Raw genomic sequence first — 21,390 nt, forward strand, 5'->3', positions numbered from 1 at the left:
CGATTCTGAGAGCCATCCCTATGGTCAAGACCATCCCGATCACTCAGATCACGATAACCTGCCAATGATCAGGACCAGGGAACCGTGTAACCCCTGTTGATAAACCGTGGGGACCGCTGCTCGGCAGTCCTGCCTATTTCAATCTTCCACCGGACGTGGGCCGCCGTCCTGAGTAACCTCTCCGAAACGCTCCTGCGCAGAAAACCACCCGTCCTGGTCGACTCTCGATTACCGACCCCACTCCCGCCGGTCGCCGTCAGGATCGGTCGTGCCGCGGGCTGCGACCGGCCACGGATCTCTGAGAGCCACTTGCCTTATCGCGAATGACTGTACTCTGCCTGGCCGAACTCGGACGGCCGTTGCGAGCACGCTATGAGATAATTACTGCTCGGCCAACCTCAGGATGCATTTCCGTAGAAGCCACTGTTTGGATGTGACCAAGTCAAGGCGCATCGTCATCGCTCACTCCAGTCCTGCCGTGTCCCTCCGTCCAGAAACGTGGCTTCCGCCTCCCACGCTCGAGAATGGCTTCGCGTCCCGAGCCGGTGCTGACTCCGGGCCACACCATAACGGCCATCGAAACCCCAGAACAGCTCTCCCTGCACCTCCCCTCTTTGAGGAAGCTTCTCCAGTTCCACGTTAATGATGATCCGTCCATGTCTTCCATCGGCTTCCGTGCTCCCCTGGCCGATGACGAGGCCGACAAGTTCTGGCTCGGCATCTCCGACCGCCTCAGGGACGAAGCGGCTGGTCTGATCCAACGATCATATTTCCTATTCGTTCTGACTGCACCAGACAGTACAGAAGTCTTGGCCACAGCTGCGCTTGCCGTCGTCAATAAGCCTACCCATGCGCATCGTGCCGAAATTGTCAAAGTCCTTGTCCACCCATCCCAGCAGCGCAAGGGATTGGGCCAGGCCATCATGCAGCATGTGGAGGACTTCGCCAAGGTCCAGCTGCGGCGCGAGGTTCTTACACTGGACACGGCCACGGAGCTGCCAGCCATGCATTTCTACCGCCGCCTGGGTTGGAAAGAGTGGGGCACTTGTCCTGAGTATGCCGATTTTGCAGACGGCAGGCGAGGCGATGCAACATTCTTTGTCAAGATCGTGCGCGACCCTTGAGTGGGTAGTCACACCGCACGAATCATCTCTCAGAAACTTGCGCTCGTCACTTTGTAGGGTTTGTCCTTCAACCTGACGATCCAGGCAGAGTCAGATATAAACTGAATGTAACGCTAGCAACACGGCATGCAAGAATGGATCTGGCGATGGGGGAAACGGGGCAGAGGCATTTGGAATAGTGCGAGGCACAGCTATCGAATCTATAGAGTATGCTGGACATAATGTACATTGTCGCATTTTGAGGACCATTTCTCTACCTCTGTTCACAGCTTGGCACGACCAGCCTGTAGTGCAGCGCCATCCTCCTCTGTAAATGGCACATATTTGTCTCCCTTGCCCAAGTTGTCAACCCAGAACAGCGGATCGCCTTCGACCTTGGAGTGGTCGATGCCAGCGTTGCGAAGAGGTGCCTTGTCCTGCTTGTTGTTGTGTGTAGCAGAACGCTTCTTGATGTGTCGAAGGAAAAGAGGCACCGCATACTTGGGGAGCTGGCTGCGTGCATGTCTATTTGATGATCGTCAATCAGCTGTGTGGACCGTACAGAGGGCCAGCATCTCAGATACTTACCTCAGGAGACCTGTAAAGTCAATGTCTGTGACAGAGTCATCCAGGAAGATGGACGCCATTCCGGCTTTACCGTCATGGTTTGGCAAAGAAACACCATAAACAACAGCCTCGCTGACCCCGGGGTACTGTCCTAGCACCTGAGCAACCTCTGCCGTGGAGACATTTTCACCCTTCCAGCGGAATGTGTCGCCTAGTCGATCCATGAAGAACCAGCGTCCCTCGCTATCGCGCCGGAGTGCGTCGCCAGTACGGTAATACTTGTCACCCCGCTTGAACACATCATGCACAAACTTGCCCTCCGTAGCCTCTGTATTCCCATAGTACCCACCAAACATTGGTGCCAAGGGCGTACCCTGGGCAACGAGGATCTCGCCGCCGGCCTCGGGAGGGACGCGCTTGACAAAGCCGGTTTTTGGGTCCCGCACGAGATCACCCGTATCCGGGTTGATCTCGACGGGCACATATGTATCACGGAACCTGCGGCGATAGAGCCAGCCGTGGTGTCCCACAGCGTGAGCCCGGAAATCGCCACGGCACCTGTTGTCAAACGAAAGGACGCCTTCGGTGCTGTTGAAGAATTCAAACACTGTTGTGATGCCGAACCTGTCGCGGAATGCTTTCCAGACGTCGGGCCGCAGGCCATTGCCATAGATGCCATGTACCTTGTGGCTCTTGTCAAGCGGCGAAGGAGGGGCAGCCAAAAGGTATCGCAGTGTCTCGCCGACATATGCAAACCACGTGGCTTCCGAAGTGCGGATGTCATCCCAAAAGCCCGATGCGCTGAATTTCGGAGCGATGAGCAGTGTCTGACCTGTAAGCAGCTGGGTCATGCCGCTGATGCCTCCTGTGCCGTGATACATTGGCATGCAGACGTAATACCGCTGCCCATCGCCCTGCACGATGGAAAAGCCGCATTCGCGGCTGACACCTGCAGTGGTGCCGGCCATCATAGGAATAACACCAGCTTTGGGCAAGCCGGTTGTTCCACTAGTGTAAAGCAGTCCAAAAGGTGAGGTTGGCGTGATCGCAGCCCGCAACTCGTCGGGCGGGCGCTCCGTGCTTGTCCTGTGGAGCTCTGGCAAAACTTCACCAAGCTGAATGATTTCGATATTCTGCTCGCTGAGCTCGGGTCGTACAGCTTCGAGCCGCTGCAGTAAGTCTGGGCGGCCATCTGCAAGGATGAGGTTACTCCCCGCAACGTTCAGACAGTGCAGAAGGGCCTGGTTCGTAAGATTGTGGTTGATCAAGGCTGGGGCGGCGCCAATGGCCCAGAGTCCCAACCAGGCTAATGCAAAGTCCGGGCTGTTGTCCATGAAGAGAGCAACGAGATGGCCAGGCCCAATGCCCCGGCTTCGGAAGAAGTTCCCATACTGGTGAACACGATTGTAAGCCTCTGCATAGGTGTAGCAGCCCTTCCGTGACCATATGCACTGCTGATCGGGTGCGGCAAGTGCGCTTCTCTCAAAGGCATAGTAGGCCGAAAGTTGCTTCTTGCGCACTGACAAGAGTGAGGATCAGCGGACGAACGAGGCAGACGCAAACGGGGACCAGTGGAGATGCTCATACTCAGCTGGGCGATGCGCGCCTTGCCTCTGTTGCGAGCACGCAGGTCGTGCAGGTCTTGACGGAGATGCAGCTTCGCGTCGAGATAGGCGGCAGCGACCGCCGTCGCGCCTACTGATGCTGCTGTGCACAGGAAAGCTGTCAATACCAATCCTGCTTGAGAACCATATACGGAGGCGCCCCGGACTCACCGATGGTGGCAGCCATGATAAGCGGCCCCGGGTATTATAGGCCCTGGTGTGTTTTCAGCCTGTTGCCAGCGTTGATGCTCCGAGGGAGATGTGCTTGGAAGGAAGGTCGGATGCAGTAGATATGAGGGTGTGGAAACTCAGGAGGCCCTGGCAGGGACCACTTGCGAGCTAGAATCCGGGGTAGAAAGGTGGGGCCCAAGGGACAACTTTACGCCGGACCCGGCGCGGCACCCGGCTCAGGCAAAAAAGCCCCCGGCAACATCCCTTTTCCCAGCTCCGTAGCCCGACGCCGTAAGGTGCGGGTGCCGGTTCTCCAGCCGACCACGCCTGCACATTGCCTGCCGGCGCTCCGTCTTTGCCAACACCTCGGTATTTTGGCTGTGCTACAGTATGCACAAGCCGCCTCGAGTGCACATATATCTCTCGTGACAGCTTCCTGGCTTTTGACCTAAATAGGGTCTGCACGGCGGTCATATGCACGTGTGGTCTAGATGGATAGACCCAGTCAGTCACGAGGCCTGTGGCGCATTTCGTAGCTATGTCTCGAGCCCAATCGCCATAGGGGAGCCCCAACGCACACTCGACCAGCTCCACGTTGATCTACTCACAGCTAGGTCACTTCTTTGCGACTTTCAGTATCTTGGACGCCCAAAGCAAGCATTGGTCGGGCTTGATCTTGCACGCCATGATCTAGTATGTGAGCAGAGAATTCCAGTAGTAGGCCAGCAAATGACGCATCCTTGGTGCTCATATCAGCAGATGAACACCCTCGTGCTGGTTGATTCGAGATGGAAATGTGGGTTTTTGGGCGATAGGCTGGTGATTTCCTTCCTCTACCGGCTTGTAGACCTGCATGCTTGTTGTAGCGCATGGCTGTGCATCTTGCTACTGAGTCCCACCTATACTGCCAATATCTCGACACTGAGCCTCTCCAGGTCTCCGATTGTTTCACACCACCCGGCCCCATACAGCCTCTCACCCAGTCTCCTTCCACAGTTTGTTCTGCTGCCTTCGCCAGCAAAACCACTCTCAAGAGCCGGGTGGTCGCATGGACATCTGCTGGACTTTCGTCTTAGTTGCAATCGTGTTCTACGTGATCTCCTACACTCAGCACGGTCATGGCATGCACAGCTGACTCAAACACGCGCTGCGATTATGCGAGGATGCCATACTACCTGGGGTGGATTCTTCGGACAATCATAATTCTAGGATATGGGTCATGCATACACACGCATAGCAAACCGGGCAGTTACAGTAGACCATAGAAAACCATTCGATGGATCCGCTGACAACTTTTTATATTTTCAACACTTCCCAAGTACTTACTGAGCGATGTCGTATGAATATATAATCATAATCTTGCCTGTCTACGATTCATGTCAGCACGCTTGTATACGGCTGTTAGCGGGACCTGCATTGGGACTACTTGGCATCTGGTTGAGTGGATGAGCACTGTGACCAGATCCAACGGCAGCAAGACCATGCTTCCAGGCCATGGCCTATATGGGCATTAATGCTTTGGCATTATAATTTTGTCTTTCGCACCCGTTCCTCATTGGACCCGTACCGGACGAGATCTAGGGCTTCATCCATGACAACATCGAGTAAAGAGAATGCTGCTTCACACAACTGATGGTGAGTGACAACCCTTTTCCCGTTAAGCATAATACCATGCTTCTTGCCTATTGAGTTCCATGAATTGATATCGACTGCAGACGCGTTGAGATCGAGCCATACCATGTTGGTTTCGGCATCACGGAGCAGGCGACCTCCGCGATTGGTCCAGGCTTGTGCAACTCGTTGAGCCATGAGATGGCTTTTGATCAAATGAGGCTGGGTACACACTATGCCCCCACCGAAGTGCTCGAAAACGGACTGTCTCGCAGCTGCGGCCAAGATGCCTGCCTGACGCATGCCGCCGCCAAGGCCTTTCCGGATTCTTTTCAGGGCCGTGATTGCACGACGAGAACCGACCACCATGGCACCCATTGGTGCTGCTAGATTCTTGCTGAAGTCTAGGGTTGTCAGGTGTGCACATTGAGCGAAGTCTCTCAACGTTCCTGCGCCCGTGCCGACAGCTTCCCACAGACGGGCTCCGTCCAGGTGCACAAGAATTCCACGGTCATCCGCCCATGCCTTGATCATCCTCATATCAGATAGCGGTATGATGTTGCCTGAGGTTGTGTTCTCCAGACTGATGACACGTGTCGGACACTTGTGAACGTCATCAGTCCAAATCGCATGCTTCCGAATATCATCGAGCGTGAGGTGACGGCCGTTCACAGGGCGGACGGCCTGAATAGCGGCCCCTGACAAGAACGAAGCTGCCCCAGCTTCCCAGTGTATAATATGGGAATGGGCGTCAGTGAGGATTGAGTGAGGAGGCTGATATAGAAGGCTGCGGAGAGCCAGCTGGTTTGCCATTGTCCCTGTGATGACGAATGCTGCGGCCTCGTGGCCACACCGCGCTGCCATATCGTTCTCGAATTCTGCGGTTGTCGTATCCTCGTTATACACATCGTCGTTGAGAGTCGCACACGCGATAGCCGCAAGAGTAGCGCGCGAAGGTGTGGTCACAACATCGCCTGCCAACCCGAAATTTAAAAATGTCAGCCTCTGTGTTGGAAGACAAAGCTGCGCTGTCAAGCATACTTCTGAAATCAAACGCGGCTCCGGTCTTCTCTGGGTTACCCCAGGCTATTGACGAGTAGTCTGTTGTCCTGGCCATGATGCACCTGACGTTTGCATACAATTGATAAGAGCTGCATCCACAATTAACGACTACATGGTGGTATTTAACTCTCCAGTGCCGACCAACACAAGGCTACGATCCCAGGCCTTCCGAACACGAACGCAAATGCAACCCGCACGGATCATGATCTGATCGGGCTCAATGGAGTACAACTCTCTAACTTGCCCCTCATAGGCACCCCCTGCCCTGCCCCCCTCCCCTCTCCCCTCTCCCCAAGGTTGTGCTGATGTGAGATGAAGGGGAATGCTTCGTCCGAATGATTTGATGCACATATAGCAAGGCCACAGTGACAAAGCACGCGAAGATACGACCTATGTGGCCGACTAGCTTGTCTGACTGCATGTATCGAGACCCACTGACGACGACCTTCGCATACATACCTCGACCATGGCGGCCTAACTTTAGGTCGCTTGACCTGCACTCCCTGCCGCCAAGGGCAAATCGGACACTTTTCTGCGGTGCATTTTGTCAACCCTTCTAGCACAATAGCCTATCTTGGTTGACTCGATCACGGCTGTCACAATTGGGAATTACCCGGCGGTAGTACGAAAAGGGCAGGTCGATATATCAAGGTGTCAAGTCAGAGCATAGTGCCATTCACGGGCCGATTCTTCTTTTTTTGGCTATGAGGCATTGCTTGAAGGTTCGTCCGACTTTGTATGCTGCTAATTTTTCGTTCGTGGCCAGGGCAAGGCTATGGGTGTGGGCGAGTAAAATACTTTGATGGCTCGAGCTGAAACCAAGGTGGACATCACGGCCGGACAATGTCAAGGTGACCACCTGATTGCGAACTGTTGGTCTGACTGAACCTACCGGATGGAAGCTGAATTCTCTGAAGCATTCTGATACCAATGCCCGTTAAAGTTATCCAGCGAGACGATTCGAATACCAACCTCAATGTTGCCTATTCTGGCACAAGTCAACGGTCTTTGGGACTGACGTGCTGTATGCAATGTCAGCTGACAACAGCACGACCCCGGATGTGTGCAGCCCTCTCGCAGGTCCAAAATAGACTATATACGAGGCAACAGGACCAATAGCGGCAGTTCGCCCAAGATTTTATTGCCCACGAGCCGTGTGTCATGGCCACTGAAAGGGCTGTGTATCCGACAGAAGTTCGCCTTCCCAACCAAGCTGTGATGCGATCACTTCGGCAGACGCACTACGGTGTTAAGGAGGGTGGCAGAAACGGTGATATCGACACATAAGGCTGGCTATCGCACCATGAACTGCTGATTTATTCCTCTAAAGTAGCACAGGTGCATGACCACCGCGACCATCACTATCCGAGGCCATCTGTATCTGGAAGCCACACTTCTCAACCTCCTGCGCGACCCAGTGAGTTGTCTCGCAACAATGATGGCGAAAGCTGCAGTAACAAGAATAAACGAGGCCGTGGACAACGATTCACAAGTCCTTGCTTCGTTTGGACTCTGCCGGGATGGAAACGGCCTTATATGCTGGACTACTGACAGCCATGACCATCCCCGCAAATGGAACGCCCGCACGAAGATTTACACAATATCACTCATCATACTGTTGGAGTTATTCACGTGTGTCTCATCTAACCTACTCGGCGTGGAGATGCTAATGGCCCGTCTGAAAGGACTGTCATCAGCACCACCGGGGTAAGCCGAGGGCCATGACTCTTTACGGCGACCTGATACACCTAGCAAACGCCAGTGCTGACTGCGTCTGGTAGGCTGCTGTGGCCCACGAAGCTGGACCTAGTTACGGATTAGGAGAAATGCAAGCACTTGTTGCATTCGTTTCAATGTAAGGCAGAACACTCGGCCAAACACTGCCGCGGAAACGCATTTCGCTGACAGCAAAGCACCGACTAGGTATCAATTCGGCCAAGCCGTCGGCGGCTATCTGATCCCACCGGTATCTGAGCTCGCTGGTCGGTGGTGGCCGTACTTTCTCTCGACCATGGTGTTCAGCGCGTTCTGCCTCGTGATCCCACTGGGGAATCATGTAGCTGCGGTCTACGCTGGGCGTTTTGCGACGGGTCTGGCATCAGCTGTGCCATCGGTGGTCATCGCCGGAAGCATCGAGGACCTGTTTAACAGCCGGGAGCGGGTGTGGGCAGTGATCTGCTGGAACTCGATGACGACGATTGCGCTGTGCCTGGGGCCTATCTATGCTGCTCACATCATACCTTCTGCTGGCTGGCAGTGGGTGTACTACAGCGCGAGCATCTGTACGCTAGTCATGTCTCTAGCACTGCTTCTCATGAAGGAGAGTCGGCCGAGTGTCATCCTGGGTCGCAAGATCCGCGTGCTGCGCAAAACAACAACGTTGGCTGATCTGCGCTGGACCAACGCAGACTTGGCGCAGGACTGGAGAGCATGGGGCAGGCTCGTGCTGGTCCGCCCGATGCATATACTTATGACGGAGCCATTGGTGATGCTGGTAGCCATTACGTCGGGGCTGTCCTGGAGCGTGGTGTACCTCTTCACCGAGTCGGTCGTGCGCGTCTACAGCTCGATGGGCCTTGGCGACTCGGAGTCGTCGCTGGCTTTCTTGTCCCTGGCAGCCGGCGTGCTGGTGACGCTTGCTCCCCGGTTCGCAGACACGAGGAGGATTGAGAGCCTGCAGGCCGCAGGGAAACACATTGAACCGTAAGCGCAAACGCCCTCGGCGGGAAGAATACGAGCTAACTACAAGTATTGTCAAACCCGGGACAACAGTGAGGACAAGATGCAGGGCTTCGCGTATGCGGCGCCAGCGCTGACGGGCGGGCTTGTGTGGTTCGCATGGAGCGTCCCGCCAGCCGCAGTAGGCGTGCACTGGGTGGTGCCAACTCTGAGCCTGGTACCTATCGGGTATGCAGTCAATGAGACGGCGCATGCGCTGAGCGGGTTCCTGGCCGACTCATATGTGCTGTACAGCGCGTCCGTCTTCTCGGGGCTGGCGTTGGCTCGGGCCGTCATCTCGGGCGTGATGCCTCTGGTGGCCCATGAGCTGTACGTCCGCCTCGATGCCAACCAGGCAGGGTCCGTTATCGCAGCCCTGTCACTTGTCTTTGCTGCCGCGGCCGTCGTATTCCTGCGCTGTAGCAAGGCCCTGCGGCGCCGCAGCCCGTTTGCCACCTACAGCATAGCCATGCACGAGGCCACACAGGTAGAGCTGGACTGATGAGGGTGTGGAAAGCGTTCATTCACGCGGCAATGGGATCAGCCTGAACTGTGCGTGCATCTGTGGTGGAGCTGGCCGCTCGGGGGCCCCGAGTTCCCGTTGTCTGACACGTCTGACAGGGCAGGCGGCCAATCGCTGTACATCCGTAGCTAGTCAGGCATGGCAACCACTGGAAGTCAAAGGGGGACACCCAGAAGTACTGTATTATAATCTCACAACTCGGTTTCGTACGCTACTCTCCATGCGCCTGGGAATGCATCACAAGAGCATCCCAGCACTTCGCCAACTGTCCTCTGACCATCTGCCCGAGCGCGTCGCCTGCTGCCACCATCGCCATGGAACCCCAGTGCTCGATCGTCACCAACGCCCTCGCTTGCACCATTTGCGGCAAGCCCTTCACAAGTAGTTCGTGCTGCCTTGCCGTGTTTACCCCTGCGCGGCCTGCTTGCTGACTGCCTGAGCAGCTCCGGCATACAAGCGACATGTCAACTATTGCTCGCAGGCCCAGAAGCGGCCTCGTAAGCGCATGCGGTCTTGCCTCGCCTGCAGCGCTGCCAAGCACAAGTGCTCGTTCGGCCACCCGTGCACACGCTGCGCGGCGCGAGCCATCGCTTGCCACTACCAACAGCGTGGCTTGCCAGTATCAGGGGCAACAACACCACCACCTACTGGGTCTGACCTGATCTCGCCCATTACAATCCAGCACAGTCATGGGCCTGGAGCACAGCGTCTCCAAAGCACGGTCTTGGAACCAGACCTGGCGTGGAGAAAGGCGGAGATTCTCCCTGCTGATGAAGTTACCGCCATGGCCAGGCTTGCATTCCAGGAAATCAGCTATGACGAACTCAAGACTTTCTACGATGCCCTTATGAAAAACGAGAATGTGTCCAGCACCGCTTTCATCATGATGGGCACCCTCCTGCCTGGCATGTCTTCTGCAGCAAGCTGCACCATTCGGGGCTTCAGCCCTAATTCAACCAGTGCCTCACTAAAGGTCGAGGATCTCGTACTTCCAGGCCGGATCATGCCGCATTGTACGCCGCAGCTTTCGATCGACGATGGGAATCTTCTGAAGCGACGTGCTGCCTTGCACAGCCTGACTCGGAACCAGATCCCAGGAAATGGCTACAGGCTACCGCCCACTCTACAGCCTCGCCACAATGTGCGGCCATTGGATTTGGTACGCCATGATGCCATCTTCTACAGCAGCAGCAGAGGCATCGTGGAGTGCCTGCGATCCTACCCATTCATGATGACGCGACGCAAGTCGTTTCCGCCCATCATTCACCAATATTGCGATTCTGTTGCCACTCTGCCAGAGGCTCTCTCGCAGTGTGCCGAAATTGCGAGGCTGTTCATCCAGTCTCCCCAAGGCGAGCGGCAGGAGGTCTGGGCCAAGATCAGTGCCCAGCAAGCCATTTTTCGTGCCAATATTGACATCTCGTCCAAAATGGACATTGTCAGCCAGATCCAGGCAGATTTGATCTATGTACTGATGCGTGCCCTGGACGACCAATCGCCAAGCCTTGTCATCGGCTTAGAAGATTTAGAAGTTCACCAGGTACGCTATCCTCGTCCGGGCCGCATTTCCTGGCAGCCTCACCCCTCCGCGTTCCATGATTGACCAAATGCAACCAGCTACTTGCCATAAAATCGATAAACCTGATCGAGTTCGAAAGCATCTTGCTCCTGATGAACCCGTGGCGTGATACCTCGTGGGCCGAATGGGTTTACGACGAAACGCGTCGCAGGTGAGTGCATGCCCACAGATTTTACTCTTGATGTACTGACGTGAGACTGTTACAAACACAGACTGGCATGCTTGTGGTTCATCATCAGCCGTGTCGTGGACATCCGTCACGGGGTATGGTGCCCGGGACTTCAAGGATGCCGAGACATGCCCCTCCCTGCGCCCAAAGCACTATGGGAAGCGAGAAGCGAGGCGGAGTGGCGCGAGGAGCGTCGAGAAATTGAGGCGCGGTCTGGCTCGATGCTGACGACCATTGGTGATCTCCTGGACGCCCGCGAGGCTGGAACCGCTGGCCAGCGTGCGCTTTCGATGTGGTATGCCGAATGTGACAGCTTTGGTCACCTTCTTCGGCTAGCAGTGTCTCTGATATGAGCTACGCACAAACCGCCACTGCGCCTAATGCCCTGTCGTGGTGGTGGTATGCAGTAAACTTAGTGGCAGCTGTGCGGGCAAGTGCTTAATCCGCCACGGGTGACGTCGGAGTGTTGCTGCCGCTTCCCATGAAGCCCCACCACAATCACCGCGCGCCGGCCCCTGTGGCTCCCATGAACACCCGAAACCACCCGGACCACGGATCCGGGCCCCGTACATATTGTCTCGGCCATGTTGATGTCAACACATGCCTTTAAGACCTGCCCGTCGACCGCCAACTACACCAAGATTACCCGTGATCAGGGCACAGCAACAATGAGCAATGCGATCCAGAGTTCCGGGCCCGCCGCGCGGCTCTTGCGGACTTCCTACACCGCGGCGCCTCGGCATCTGCGTTTGAGGGCACCATCGGCTCAGCACAGCACATGGTTGACGCAGTCCCTTCATCGTCGCCATCTGCGCACATCGGCCCCGTGTCGTACCGACGGTGTTTTCCGTGGTCTCATTGACGATCGGCTGCCGACACCGTGGATCGAGGCTTTCAAAGCGCAGCAACAGGGCAAGGCCCCAAACAGCAGCCAGGACAATGAAGTGTCGCGAGAGCGAGACCTCTCTCCGAAACGGATGAAGGACAGCTACCACCGCGTCGTGCTGCCATTGGGCCAGGATCCGTGGCTGTCTGACTCGTACATCAACTCAAGCGGCCACATCCGGCTCGGGACCATCCTCATGGACCTCGACGCGCTCTCTGGTATCGTCGTCTACAAACACACCGGCCCCGGCGTCACCACCGTCACTGCGGCTCTCGACAGAGTCACCATCGCCCGCCCCCTGACTGAAATCTGCGATCTAGAGTACAGCGGCCAGGTGACCTACGCTACAGGCCGCAGCAGTGTCGAGATCACCTGCAAGGTTGCCAAGGCCAGACCTGACAACGAGCCCAGCAAGCCCGAAGATGTGCTGCTTACTTGTACCTTCACTATGGTCGCCCTCGATCCTGCCACTAGGAAGCCCACAAACATCCCGCGTCTCATATGCGAAACCCCGGAAGAGGAGCAGATTTTTCAGCAGGGCGAGGCCAAATCTCAGGCTAAGAAGGAGGCAGCTCGAATATCCCTCCTTGAGACAGAGCCCAACGACGACGAGTCCAAGCTCGTCCACAACATCTGGCGCCGCCAGGTTGCCTATCACGATCCAAACAACCCGATTCGCCAACCTTCCAACGTCATCGCCATGTCCAAGACACAAATCTCTGATGCCTCCATCATGCAGCCGCAATATAGAAATCGCCATCAAACCATGATTTTTGGGGGATTTCATATGAAGCAGACTTTTGAGCTCGCATTTTGCTGTGCGGCCTCCTTCGCCCACGCCCGGCCTACCTTCATAAGCGCGGACCCGTGTACTTTTCGCAACCCTGTCCCCGTTGGCTCGGTCCTCTATCTCACTGCCACCATTGTCTACACGGATCCACCATTGATCGACCTGGACGGATCCGAGGGCAAGCAAGCGGACCCAGAGAACCCAATGACCCGGGTTCACGTGCGAGTGGATAGCAAAGTCCGCGACGTCGAGCATGGCGTTGCCAAGCCTACGGGACAATTCAACTACACCTTCTCGGTACCTAAGGACGTCAAGGTATTGCCACATACGTATCAGGAGTTCATGATGTATGTGGATGCCCGGCGAAGAGTGTGCTTGGGTGACGTGCAGCATCGCCAAGACAGCACGCAGTCCAAGGAGGAGCGCGAAGGTGTGGCGTCTGATGGCAATATCATGGGCTGAAGAAGCCCCGTACCTGACATCGCCAATGTAGCAAGAGTTTCGCATGCATGCCGTCACGGGGAAAGTTCTCCTTCTTCTTCCTAATTCTCCAATCTGAACTCAAACGAAGTCTTGGCTTCCGCTGGTGTTTCTCAACACTGCACGGACAGAGTCAACCACAGGGTGATCTCAGCTGCGCACACAATTTTAGAGTCGTAACATTATACTCATCCGCCGCAACGGCAAGCGCGACACTTCTAGTACACTGGCCCCGGACGCTTGCTGATGAAACCCTGCCAGTCTTCAAAGTGGTTTGCACGAGAGGAAAGCTGGCGTGGACATTCAACGGTTCCCACTCGCTTTCACGCTCCATTGGGAGAAGTCACCAGGGCTACAGACACGTAAGAGACGCATTCAATCCGACGGGGTGTATTCACTGATACCAAGAAAGCGCCTCCCCCCCCCCCCCCCCCCCAAAAAAAAAGGCGGGGAAATGAGGTATATTTACATGTATGGTACATATCTTTTCGCGCGCCGGCAGTGACTTCAATTGACAATACCGTGCATCCGCGAGACGATGAGAACTATACTCCGCCATTGTGACGTTGGATTTCCCTGTTCTTGTCCGCAAAGCCATGTCCGTCGAGTGGCAGATCTCGCTTCTTGAGCTCCTCTTCGATTACCTTGAAGCGGCCCAGTGACTTGTCCTTATCGCCTCGAGTGATTCTCTTGGCCGCAAACGTGATATTGGGCACACTGAAAAGCTCTGGCCGACGGACCTCGATTTCTTGTGCCAACGTTTGTGCCTTTGGCGGTTGCTGAACGATAGTCAAGACGGAGCGAGCACTTACAACGCTACCAAAGTTGATGTCTGGCACGCGTTGGCCCGTCAGTTGGAAAAATCGCTTAAGCACCTGCTCATTGGAAGTAGAGTCTAGTTAGCATTCATTTGACACAAGTGCAACGACGGACGATAGACAAGGAAGACAGATTGGTAACTTACAGCGAATTTGATGCCGTCATCGGGGAGCGCTATTGAATCCCAAAAGGAATCGTCCACCTTGTCGGCTTCCGACAATAATGACTTTCCGCTCGGGGGCACACAGGCGGAGGTCTCCAAGATCTGCAGGTCGGCTAGGACAGCCTGCACGTCGCCGGTGAAGTCGCCTTCCGGGCCCACGGTGACAGACAGAGCATGCCGTTGCTGCTCGAGACCACCAACGGGCCATGAGCTGACCATAAGACTTTCCAGCCCCGCTTTACGCAATGCAAAAGCCTCGACTACAGCACGGCGAAGAGCAAGGCGTAAAGCTGCAGGCTCTGAGATCTTCCGCCGTGGCTTGAAGCTGGCGAAGGTCTGCTTGTAATTTTCCGATTTATCCCACCAGCCACCGAGGCCTCCAATCGTTTCGAGACCATCCGCGACAGTGGCAGGGACATACGTCGGGTCGGATACAGCTTCTGGCTGCTCAGCTTGCGAGGGCACGGGCGGTGACCGATAATGTGTATTATCCAGCGGGGCAAGCACGTCGGCGCCTACTGCCGCATCGTGGTCCGGCGCCAGGCTCTTGGGCAAGCTGTCCTCGTTGTGCCTAGCAGATGTCGTAGAGACGAAGCGTACGGAGGCCGGCTGCGCCGTATAGAGGCAATCGGTCGTGCGCCGTGTCGATGTGCGAGCGCGCGGAGAAGACAGTGCCTGCCGTGAAGCTGGCGTGCCCGCTATCGTGGATTGTGTTGTCGGGATGATGCCAGCAAGTTGGCCAACGGCCTGCCGGATCGGTGCTATGCGTCGCATAGCGGAGGCTGTACGGTGATCGAGGTTATCAGAGCGGCCGCGTGGTTGCTAGCGGTGGTTAGGAATTCCGAGTCAACGGGCCGACTTTGACTATGCCTTTTTTTTCTTGAGGGTGCGCGTGCAGCTAGATCGCCCGCCCAGGTACGTTGGAGACTCGGGCCTCTGAGGTCCACATGTACTTCAAGAGTCCCGAGGATTGGGAGGGCACGAGCCACACAGGCAGAGACCTCTCTCCACTAGGTAGACCACAAGCCACACCAAAGTACCTCCCCTGGGATCGACGAGTACCTACGTGTAGGTACCCCGAATGCTGGTAGCCGCCGCTGGACGCTCTCCTGGCATACTACCCAGATCGCAGCCAGCTCCCTGAACATCACAGCGGCTGGGCCCTGGCCACCTGCGCCTGCGCAAACACACAAGTCCGTCCAACCACCACCATGCCGCGCGCCAGCAACGGGATTTGGCTGCTGCTCCTGGCCCTGCTGGCTCTTTGTTCATCTTTGGCACAGGCAGGTGAGTCAATAAATGGTCCTGTCGACTCTGTGCGCATCCGGCATAGTTCCCTCTCGCTGGCAAGTTCCATGACTGACACGGCCGTTCGCCTCAGCTGCGCCTACGTTCTGCAAATGCACCTGCTTCAAGAACAGCACCCTCATCCAACTCGGACCCGAGTCTTCGTCGTCATCAACCTCCCGTAGCACCCACCTGCAGGCCGAAGCCGAATACCTTCCCGAGCGCTCTGCCTCTGCCTCGTGCACCCAGTGCACCCGTGCCTTCTGCTTGTCCCACAATCTTCCAATCTGCAAGGACGCCGAGGAGAGCGACACAGTCGCGACATGCTTTCAGCGGGACAGCCGCAAGGACGAGATTATCGTTTGGGCCTTCATCCTCGGTACAACTGGCCTTCTTGCATGGGCTGCCGTCAAGAGGCTCTCTGAGTACCGTGATGCGAAAAAGGGAACGTCACCATCAGGAACTGTTCCCTCTCGGCCCATCGCAGGAGACGCCGGTGGCTCAAGTAGCCAGAATCGTGGCGCGTACGCGCCCCTAGACGACGCCGAGTCTCGCAGCATGGGGATACGATGATGGTGACACGATGTGCGCTGTTTAGCTACCGGCCTCCGTCGCTGCAGATAGAGACGCACTTTCTGGGAGATGAAATCATCAATTGTATTGCTTATACTATCTTTACATCTCCACCTATCTGGTTGCAAGCAATCAGGAGCTGTTCTCATCGATCGTGATGGTGATGTCCCCTACCAATCCACATGAAACCAAAGATATCCCACCCTAGAACGCCTCGTTATCGTTTTTGCCGCTCAAGATGACAGAAGATTGATCCTGAAACACAAACTTTTGGGGTCTGAAAAAAATGGACAGGGGCAGAGTGGGCAGGTCTACTCCGTTTGGAGTGCCATCTACAATGCCTTTGCTTGGCGAGACACCTAGTCCTCCTCCAGGAGCGTGGCCTTGTGGTCGGCAACATTGCTGTCGACAGCACCATTCTTCTGTCTGCGCGCACGCACGGCATCAGCAAGGTCGTCCAAGACAGTGACGGTGGTCTCCCAATCGATGCATGCGTCGGTGATGCTGACGCCGGGCTTAAGAGCAGAGCGGCCCTCGGCTGGGACCTTCTGGTTGCCCTCGTTGATGTTGGACTCAATCATGACACCGATGATGGCAGACTCGCCATCGCGGAGCTGGGCGCCAATGTCGGCAGCCACCTTTGGCTGGTTCTTGTGGTCCTTGTTGGAGTTGCCGTGTGAACAGTCAATCATGATGGCCATCTTTTGGCCCTTCTTGGCAAGGACCTCCTTGGCGCCCTTGACGCTCTCGCGGTCATAGTTTGTGCCACGCGTGCCGCCACGGAGGATGACAAAGCCGTGCTCGTTGCCAGCGGTGCGGGTGATGGCGGCAAGGCCCTGCTTGGTGACACCCATGAAGTGGTGGCGGGCGGCAGCGGCGCCAATGGCGTCAATGGCAACGCCGAGGCTGCCGTCGGTACCGTTCTTGAAGCCGATGGGGAACGAAAGGCCGGAGGCTAGCTCGCGGTGCAGCTGAGACTCGGTGGTGCGGGCGCCAATGGCACCGACAGAGATGAAGTCGGCCAGGAACTGTGGGGAGATGGTGTCGAGCATCTCGCTCGCAATGGGCATGCCAGCGTTGGTGAGATCCGCAAACATCTGGCGTGAGAGACGCAGACCCTTGTTGATCTGGAAGCTGTTGTCAATGTCCGGGTCGTTGATGAGGCCCTTCCAGCCAACAGTCGTGCGAGGCTTCTCGAGATAAGCGCGCATGACGATGCAGAGGTCTTCGGAGAGGCGGTCCGCCACCGCCTTGAGACGGTTCATGTAGTCTGTGGCCATGGCAGGATCGTGGATCGAGCAGGGACCGACGATGACAAGCAGGCGGTCACTGCGCCCCATGATGATGTCGGCCGCATCGCGGCGGCCCTTGACGACGGTTTCCAGAGATGCAGACGAGATGGGGATCTCCGACATGAGCAGCGCAGGAGGGATCAAGGGGTCCTGGCCAAGGACACGGGTATCGTCAGCCCGGAGGGGCGCCAAATCGACTCCTGGCATGGTGCGGGTAGTGAGGATATGTCGGTTGTGAGTCACTGCAGTCTTTTAGGCGGCGGGTGAAAAATGAGGGCACGACTCTTTGTGCGCAGAGGAAACGAAGCTGACAAGCAGGATCCGGAGCGCGTGTGGCATAAATACAAGGCGTGGCTGGATGGGAGTGAGAAGCAGTTCAAACGTGTGTGTGCCTGGCGAGACCCGGTGTTGTGCTGGGGCAGACTCACAGGAGGCCGATCCCGGCTGGAGCAACAAAAAAAATCAAGGGCCCATCCCTCCACGCATGACGAACGGCACGCCAGCCAGGAACGCGGGGCTCCCTGCCGATAGTTGGCCAACGCACCGACTAGCTTGGTTCACTCGAGCCGCACGCTGTTCATCGGGGAAACAAGGCCCTTGAGATGCTGATCCTATATATTCGATTGCAACTGATCTGGTGACAGGAATGGTGCCTAGACACAGTCGTCGGTGCGGCTCTCATCCAGGACAGAGAGGCGACATTCTTGGTCATGACACTTTGACGAGGCGCCGGCCTGGGCAAGGTGGGGTTCGCACTCAGGCATGCATCATTGTGGGCTGCAACGGAGAATGCCAGGCCATCCCCCTTGATCCTTGCTACCACTCACGCACGGCACATTCATCATCAACACTCCACGTGCTGCCTTACTCGCAGCGACCGTAGCAGCCACCAAAGCACAAAGTCAAAAGAACAAACAGGTCGACCGCCCAATCAAGATCCTGCAGTTGCCTTCACCGCTCCCGCCCGGGCACGGCTCTTGCGCTGCACAGCATCTGCATCAAAGAGCTCAAGTGCTGCCCAGCACGAGCCAGTGCCCAACCGTCCAACACATGCTGCAGTGGCACAAGTCTCGCGTAGTTGGCCAGCGGCCCTTGGCCTTAGCGTTGGTGTCTATGTGGAGACATTAGGCTGTCTAGGTCCGCATATCCTCAGACACAACTTCCGTCATGTTGCCACGTCCAGTTTGCAGTGTCCAGAGTCTCGGCAGCACACTGACAGGACTACCTAGGTACCTTGATAGCAATACCCACAAGCCCCGTCCCGGCTTATGTAATACACATACACTCATACAATCATCACAACACACCACGACCCGCAGTCAAAAATCTTCACGATAATCAACCACAACATTTTCCAGCAGGTCTGCTTGAAGAGCAAAAGGAATGCTGTGAATGTAAGTCGAACACACGACCTTGCCCGTAATCGTGCGTTTCGGTGTAGTCAGTCCCGCAAAGTTGGTGATGGAGGGGCGTCGCAACCTCCAGAGACTTTGTAGATGTTCCACTTTGAACCGACACAGCTCCTCTGCGGTGTACTATAAAGTGTGCCCATGTCTGCTGTCCACACCAAGCTTGCAAATGTTGCTCTCCAGTATCGCAAGTTGGTACTTACCAGTCACATCAGCAAGACGGGAACCTCCAGAAAAAAAGCAACGGTATACCAACTGCAGGACGGGACTGCGGCTACTTTGGAGACGTTCCAACAAAGTACCATCTTAGTCAACAGACAACTCTTCCCATACGAGCGAACTCGAGGCCTACCTAGTTGGTTTCTCATTACTTCACCACCAGAGACGCACGTACACCAAGGGGCTCTAACAGGGATGTAGCAAGCTCGACCAGGACTCGTGCAATGCAAAAAGTAAATCACGAGTGTTCTCCCATGCTTGGATTATGCGGTGACCGTGGATCGAACACGGGGCCTTCAGATAAATAGTTACCAAAGTATTGACTTCAGTCTGACGCTCTCCCAGCTGAGCTATCCCCGCAGGCTTGTGATTGGTGGAGGAAACTGACAACTTCGATTTGGTTATATCGCGACGAGCGCACTCAGCACGACAACTACTGATTATCACGATGGACCCGTTAGGTGCTACCATACATGTCTGTTATATTCGTAAGAACCGAGGTGCCGGATTCGACTTGACGCTCTCTCAACTGAGCTCTCCCCGCTTGTGGATGTTGAAAATGTTGCTTGAGATTTATCCAAGCTCTGAAGTGCACCGCAGGATGCACGAGCACATTATCCTTGCGAAGATTGATGCATCGGGTGCAAGCTGACCAGAGTCTAAGGAGGCGAGAACATTGCATCTTGAAAAAGGGAGATGTCCTATAGGATGGGCCTCACGCCAACTGTATGGACGATATCTCACCTGACACCTGCTACTCCCAAATAAACTTGAATGTAATTGCTCTTCTCTTTGCTGGTGTCGGTGGGAGGCAACTGCCCATTGAAATTGCGACGAAGGTCACATGGTGGACACCGATACTTGCTGAGGGTTTAGACACCCATCACTTCCGGACCACAGCGTCATTGGAGTGGGATCGACGCCATAAATGGTTGGCCTGACCCTCTTGGTATGTGTATGAGCAAGTCAAGGAACTCGACTGCATATTGCTTATCGAGTGCTCGTTTCACTAAGGGATGGCGGTCGCCTTCCCAACTCCAATATGTCACTACATAATAGCTTCATGTCACAGCACCCCAATGGAAGGGCTATGTCAGCGCATGCATTCTCAGCGGTTTCACAGGAGCCTCACTTGAGCGGCGATTTCACATGCGGCACACCCCGTTTGGCAGTTTCGTGGTCGCCACAACAAGCAGTTCTGGCGGAGTACGATCAAGCCCGAATATTGTCTCATGGCGCCATCCGTCCAGGCCAGCAACGTAAGCATCGTAGCTGGCCACCCGACTCTCACCAGAGAGCTCAAGTCATGGTCCATTTCAACGATGGCATCCTGGATATCCCAAGCCCCACGGTTCTTAGCTCCATGGCCACGTCGTAGCAGTGTACTCAGCAAGGAATCCTCAGCACTCCTCGATGCAAGTGCTCCCAATTTGTGATGGCTTGTCATTGACCTTTGGAATGACTGCAAAATGCTAACTACGGGCACGCGGCCAAAATGATGAGATGACATTCCCTGATCATCTGACCAGTCCTTGGTTGGCGCCTGCCTTCACAACCTCCCTCGAAACAACAATGTATATCGTGACCTCACGATCAGTCCTGAATTTTGCGATTCGCATACGGGAAAGCCGGAACCTCTTTTCCACTTGACAAGTCTATAAACCCTTCGTCCTGTACCTCTAGCCAAGGCCTATGCTACCTCTTGTAGATCATCCACTTCTAGGTCGTTCTCGTTTGCTGGCAGCTTTTTGTAGACCCGAGGCCAACTTCTGTCCGAACCAGTTGCAGTAGGATAATCGCGTCCTTCGACAGGTGCCAAACCACTGTGCCGAGTGGAGCATCCTTTGAGAGTTCTGTGACCACTTGTTTGTCTGTCATAGCGCTTCCTAACTTGTCTGCTGTAACGTCACCCTCTCTGGTTGGCTGCTTCGCCAATCGTGCAAGTGATACCCCATGTGCCGATACCAGGATTTGGTTCTTTCGCATCGACTTTGGCTCTATTAGTTTCAAATCTATCTATTCGGTAGGCCTTGAGTTTACAATGGCTTGGCCGCTCGCGTTGTATGGTCCCTGCTTCACTTTTGCCCGAGCTCCCAAACCCTTCTGGATTTTCTGTATGGCATCCAAATCACCGGCTTCTTTTGAGGATCTCTGGTAACTTAGACTGGGCCTTTACCATTGCATATGTGAGCACCTGGCGATAATGTGCCAAGTCCAACGATAATCCCGGCGCTTTGAACATAACGCTGCGATATCCCACTTGCCAGGTGTCGAGCGCCCCCAGCGCTGCCAGCTCCCATTACTCGTCATACGTGCATAGAAGCCAACCAGGCAGAAGTCGGTAACCTCGAATAGCAGAGTCCGC

At 55.6% G+C, this 21,390-nt stretch overlaps 11 protein-coding genes and 1 non-coding gene across 12 annotated transcripts; 7 read left to right on the forward strand and 5 right to left on the reverse strand.

Moving 5' to 3' along the window:
• The first annotated feature begins 397 nt into the window (after window positions 1–397).
• On the forward strand, window positions 398–1,343 carry B0I36DRAFT_311861 (acyl-CoA N-acyltransferase). The gene has a single exon (XM_046152426.1). The coding sequence runs from the start codon at window positions 525–527 to the stop codon at window positions 1,122–1,124; it is 600 nt and encodes a 199-aa protein (XP_046019027.1). The 5' UTR covers window positions 398–524; the 3' UTR covers window positions 1,125–1,343.
• On the reverse strand, window positions 1,344–3,547 carry B0I36DRAFT_260448 (uncharacterized protein). Its single transcript, XM_046151123.1, has 4 exons — window positions 3,446–3,547; window positions 3,258–3,377; window positions 1,692–3,189; window positions 1,344–1,628 (listed from the first exon to the last, which is right to left on the reverse strand). Exons 1-4 carry the CDS (start codon window positions 3,459–3,461, stop codon window positions 1,388–1,390), a joined length of 1,875 nt encoding a protein of 624 aa, XP_046019028.1. The 5' UTR covers window positions 3,462–3,547; the 3' UTR covers window positions 1,344–1,387.
• Window positions 3,548–4,803: 1,256 nt separating this feature from the next.
• Window positions 4,804–6,327, reverse strand: B0I36DRAFT_311863 (beta-eliminating lyase). Its single transcript, XM_046152427.1, has 2 exons — window positions 6,098–6,327; window positions 4,804–6,030 (listed from the first exon to the last, which is right to left on the reverse strand). The coding sequence occupies exons 1-2, from the start codon at window positions 6,171–6,173 to the stop codon at window positions 4,970–4,972; spliced, it is 1,137 nt and encodes a 378-aa protein (XP_046019029.1). The 5' UTR covers window positions 6,174–6,327; the 3' UTR covers window positions 4,804–4,969.
• A 98-nt stretch (window positions 6,328–6,425) lies between these two features.
• On the forward strand, window positions 6,426–6,990 carry B0I36DRAFT_311864 (uncharacterized protein). The gene has a single exon (XM_046152428.1). It carries the CDS (start codon window positions 6,511–6,513, stop codon window positions 6,676–6,678), a length of 168 nt encoding a protein of 55 aa, XP_046019030.1. The 5' UTR covers window positions 6,426–6,510; the 3' UTR covers window positions 6,679–6,990.
• Window positions 6,991–7,556: 566 nt separating this feature from the next.
• Window positions 7,557–9,338, forward strand: B0I36DRAFT_371374 (major facilitator superfamily transporter; the record flags this gene model as incomplete). The annotated part of the gene is made up of 5 exons (XM_046160008.1): window positions 7,557–7,750; window positions 7,804–7,825; window positions 7,900–7,973; window positions 8,042–8,821; window positions 8,891–9,338. 5 exons carry the CDS (start codon window positions 7,557–7,559, stop codon window positions 9,336–9,338), a joined length of 1,518 nt encoding a protein of 505 aa, XP_046019031.1.
• A 255-nt stretch (window positions 9,339–9,593) lies between these two features.
• On the forward strand, window positions 9,594–11,710 carry B0I36DRAFT_379824 (uncharacterized protein). The gene is made up of 4 exons (XM_046160791.1): window positions 9,594–9,743; window positions 9,803–10,899; window positions 10,977–11,089; window positions 11,151–11,710. Exons 1-4 carry the CDS (start codon window positions 9,674–9,676, stop codon window positions 11,458–11,460), a joined length of 1,590 nt encoding a protein of 529 aa, XP_046019032.1. The 5' UTR covers window positions 9,594–9,673; the 3' UTR covers window positions 11,461–11,710.
• On the forward strand, window positions 11,711–13,699 carry B0I36DRAFT_311870 (HotDog domain-containing protein). Its single transcript, XM_046152429.1, has one exon. The coding sequence runs from the start codon at window positions 11,776–11,778 to the stop codon at window positions 13,243–13,245; it is 1,470 nt and encodes a 489-aa protein (XP_046019033.1). The 5' UTR covers window positions 11,711–11,775; the 3' UTR covers window positions 13,246–13,699.
• B0I36DRAFT_311871 (uncharacterized protein) lies at window positions 13,700–15,145 on the reverse strand. Its single transcript, XM_046152430.1, has 2 exons — window positions 14,228–15,145; window positions 13,700–14,138 (listed from the first exon to the last, which is right to left on the reverse strand). Exons 1-2 carry the CDS (start codon window positions 15,017–15,019, stop codon window positions 13,809–13,811), a joined length of 1,122 nt encoding a protein of 373 aa, XP_046019034.1. The 5' UTR covers window positions 15,020–15,145; the 3' UTR covers window positions 13,700–13,808.
• A 120-nt stretch (window positions 15,146–15,265) lies between these two features.
• Window positions 15,266–16,233, forward strand: B0I36DRAFT_311873 (uncharacterized protein). Its single transcript, XM_046152431.1, has 2 exons — window positions 15,266–15,532; window positions 15,627–16,233. Exons 1-2 carry the CDS (start codon window positions 15,457–15,459, stop codon window positions 16,103–16,105), a joined length of 555 nt encoding a protein of 184 aa, XP_046019035.1. The 5' UTR covers window positions 15,266–15,456; the 3' UTR covers window positions 16,106–16,233.
• B0I36DRAFT_311876 (uncharacterized protein) lies at window positions 16,165–17,852 on the reverse strand. The gene has a single exon (XM_046152432.1). It carries the CDS (start codon window positions 17,602–17,604, stop codon window positions 16,465–16,467), a length of 1,140 nt encoding a protein of 379 aa, XP_046019036.1. The 5' UTR covers window positions 17,605–17,852; the 3' UTR covers window positions 16,165–16,464.
• A 1,439-nt stretch (window positions 17,853–19,291) lies between these two features.
• On the reverse strand, window positions 19,292–19,385 carry B0I36DRAFT_t18. Its single transcript has one exon. It is a non-coding gene; the product is annotated as a tRNA-Phe (tRNA).
• Window positions 19,386–20,067: 682 nt separating this feature from the next.
• Window positions 20,068–20,403, forward strand: B0I36DRAFT_344631 (uncharacterized protein; the record flags this gene model as incomplete). Its single annotated transcript, XM_046156284.1, has 1 exon — window positions 20,068–20,403. The coding sequence occupies one exon, from the start codon at window positions 20,068–20,070 to the stop codon at window positions 20,401–20,403; it is 336 nt and encodes a 111-aa protein (XP_046019037.1).
• Between the last annotated feature and the right edge of the window lie 987 nt (window positions 20,404–21,390).

The sequence above is a fragment of the Microdochium trichocladiopsis genome (assembly GCF_020744255.1).
Source record: "Microdochium trichocladiopsis strain MPI-CAGE-CH-0230 chromosome Unknown B0I36scaffold_1, whole genome shotgun sequence".
Lineage (NCBI taxonomy): Eukaryota > Fungi > Ascomycota > Sordariomycetes > Xylariales > Microdochiaceae > Microdochium > Microdochium trichocladiopsis.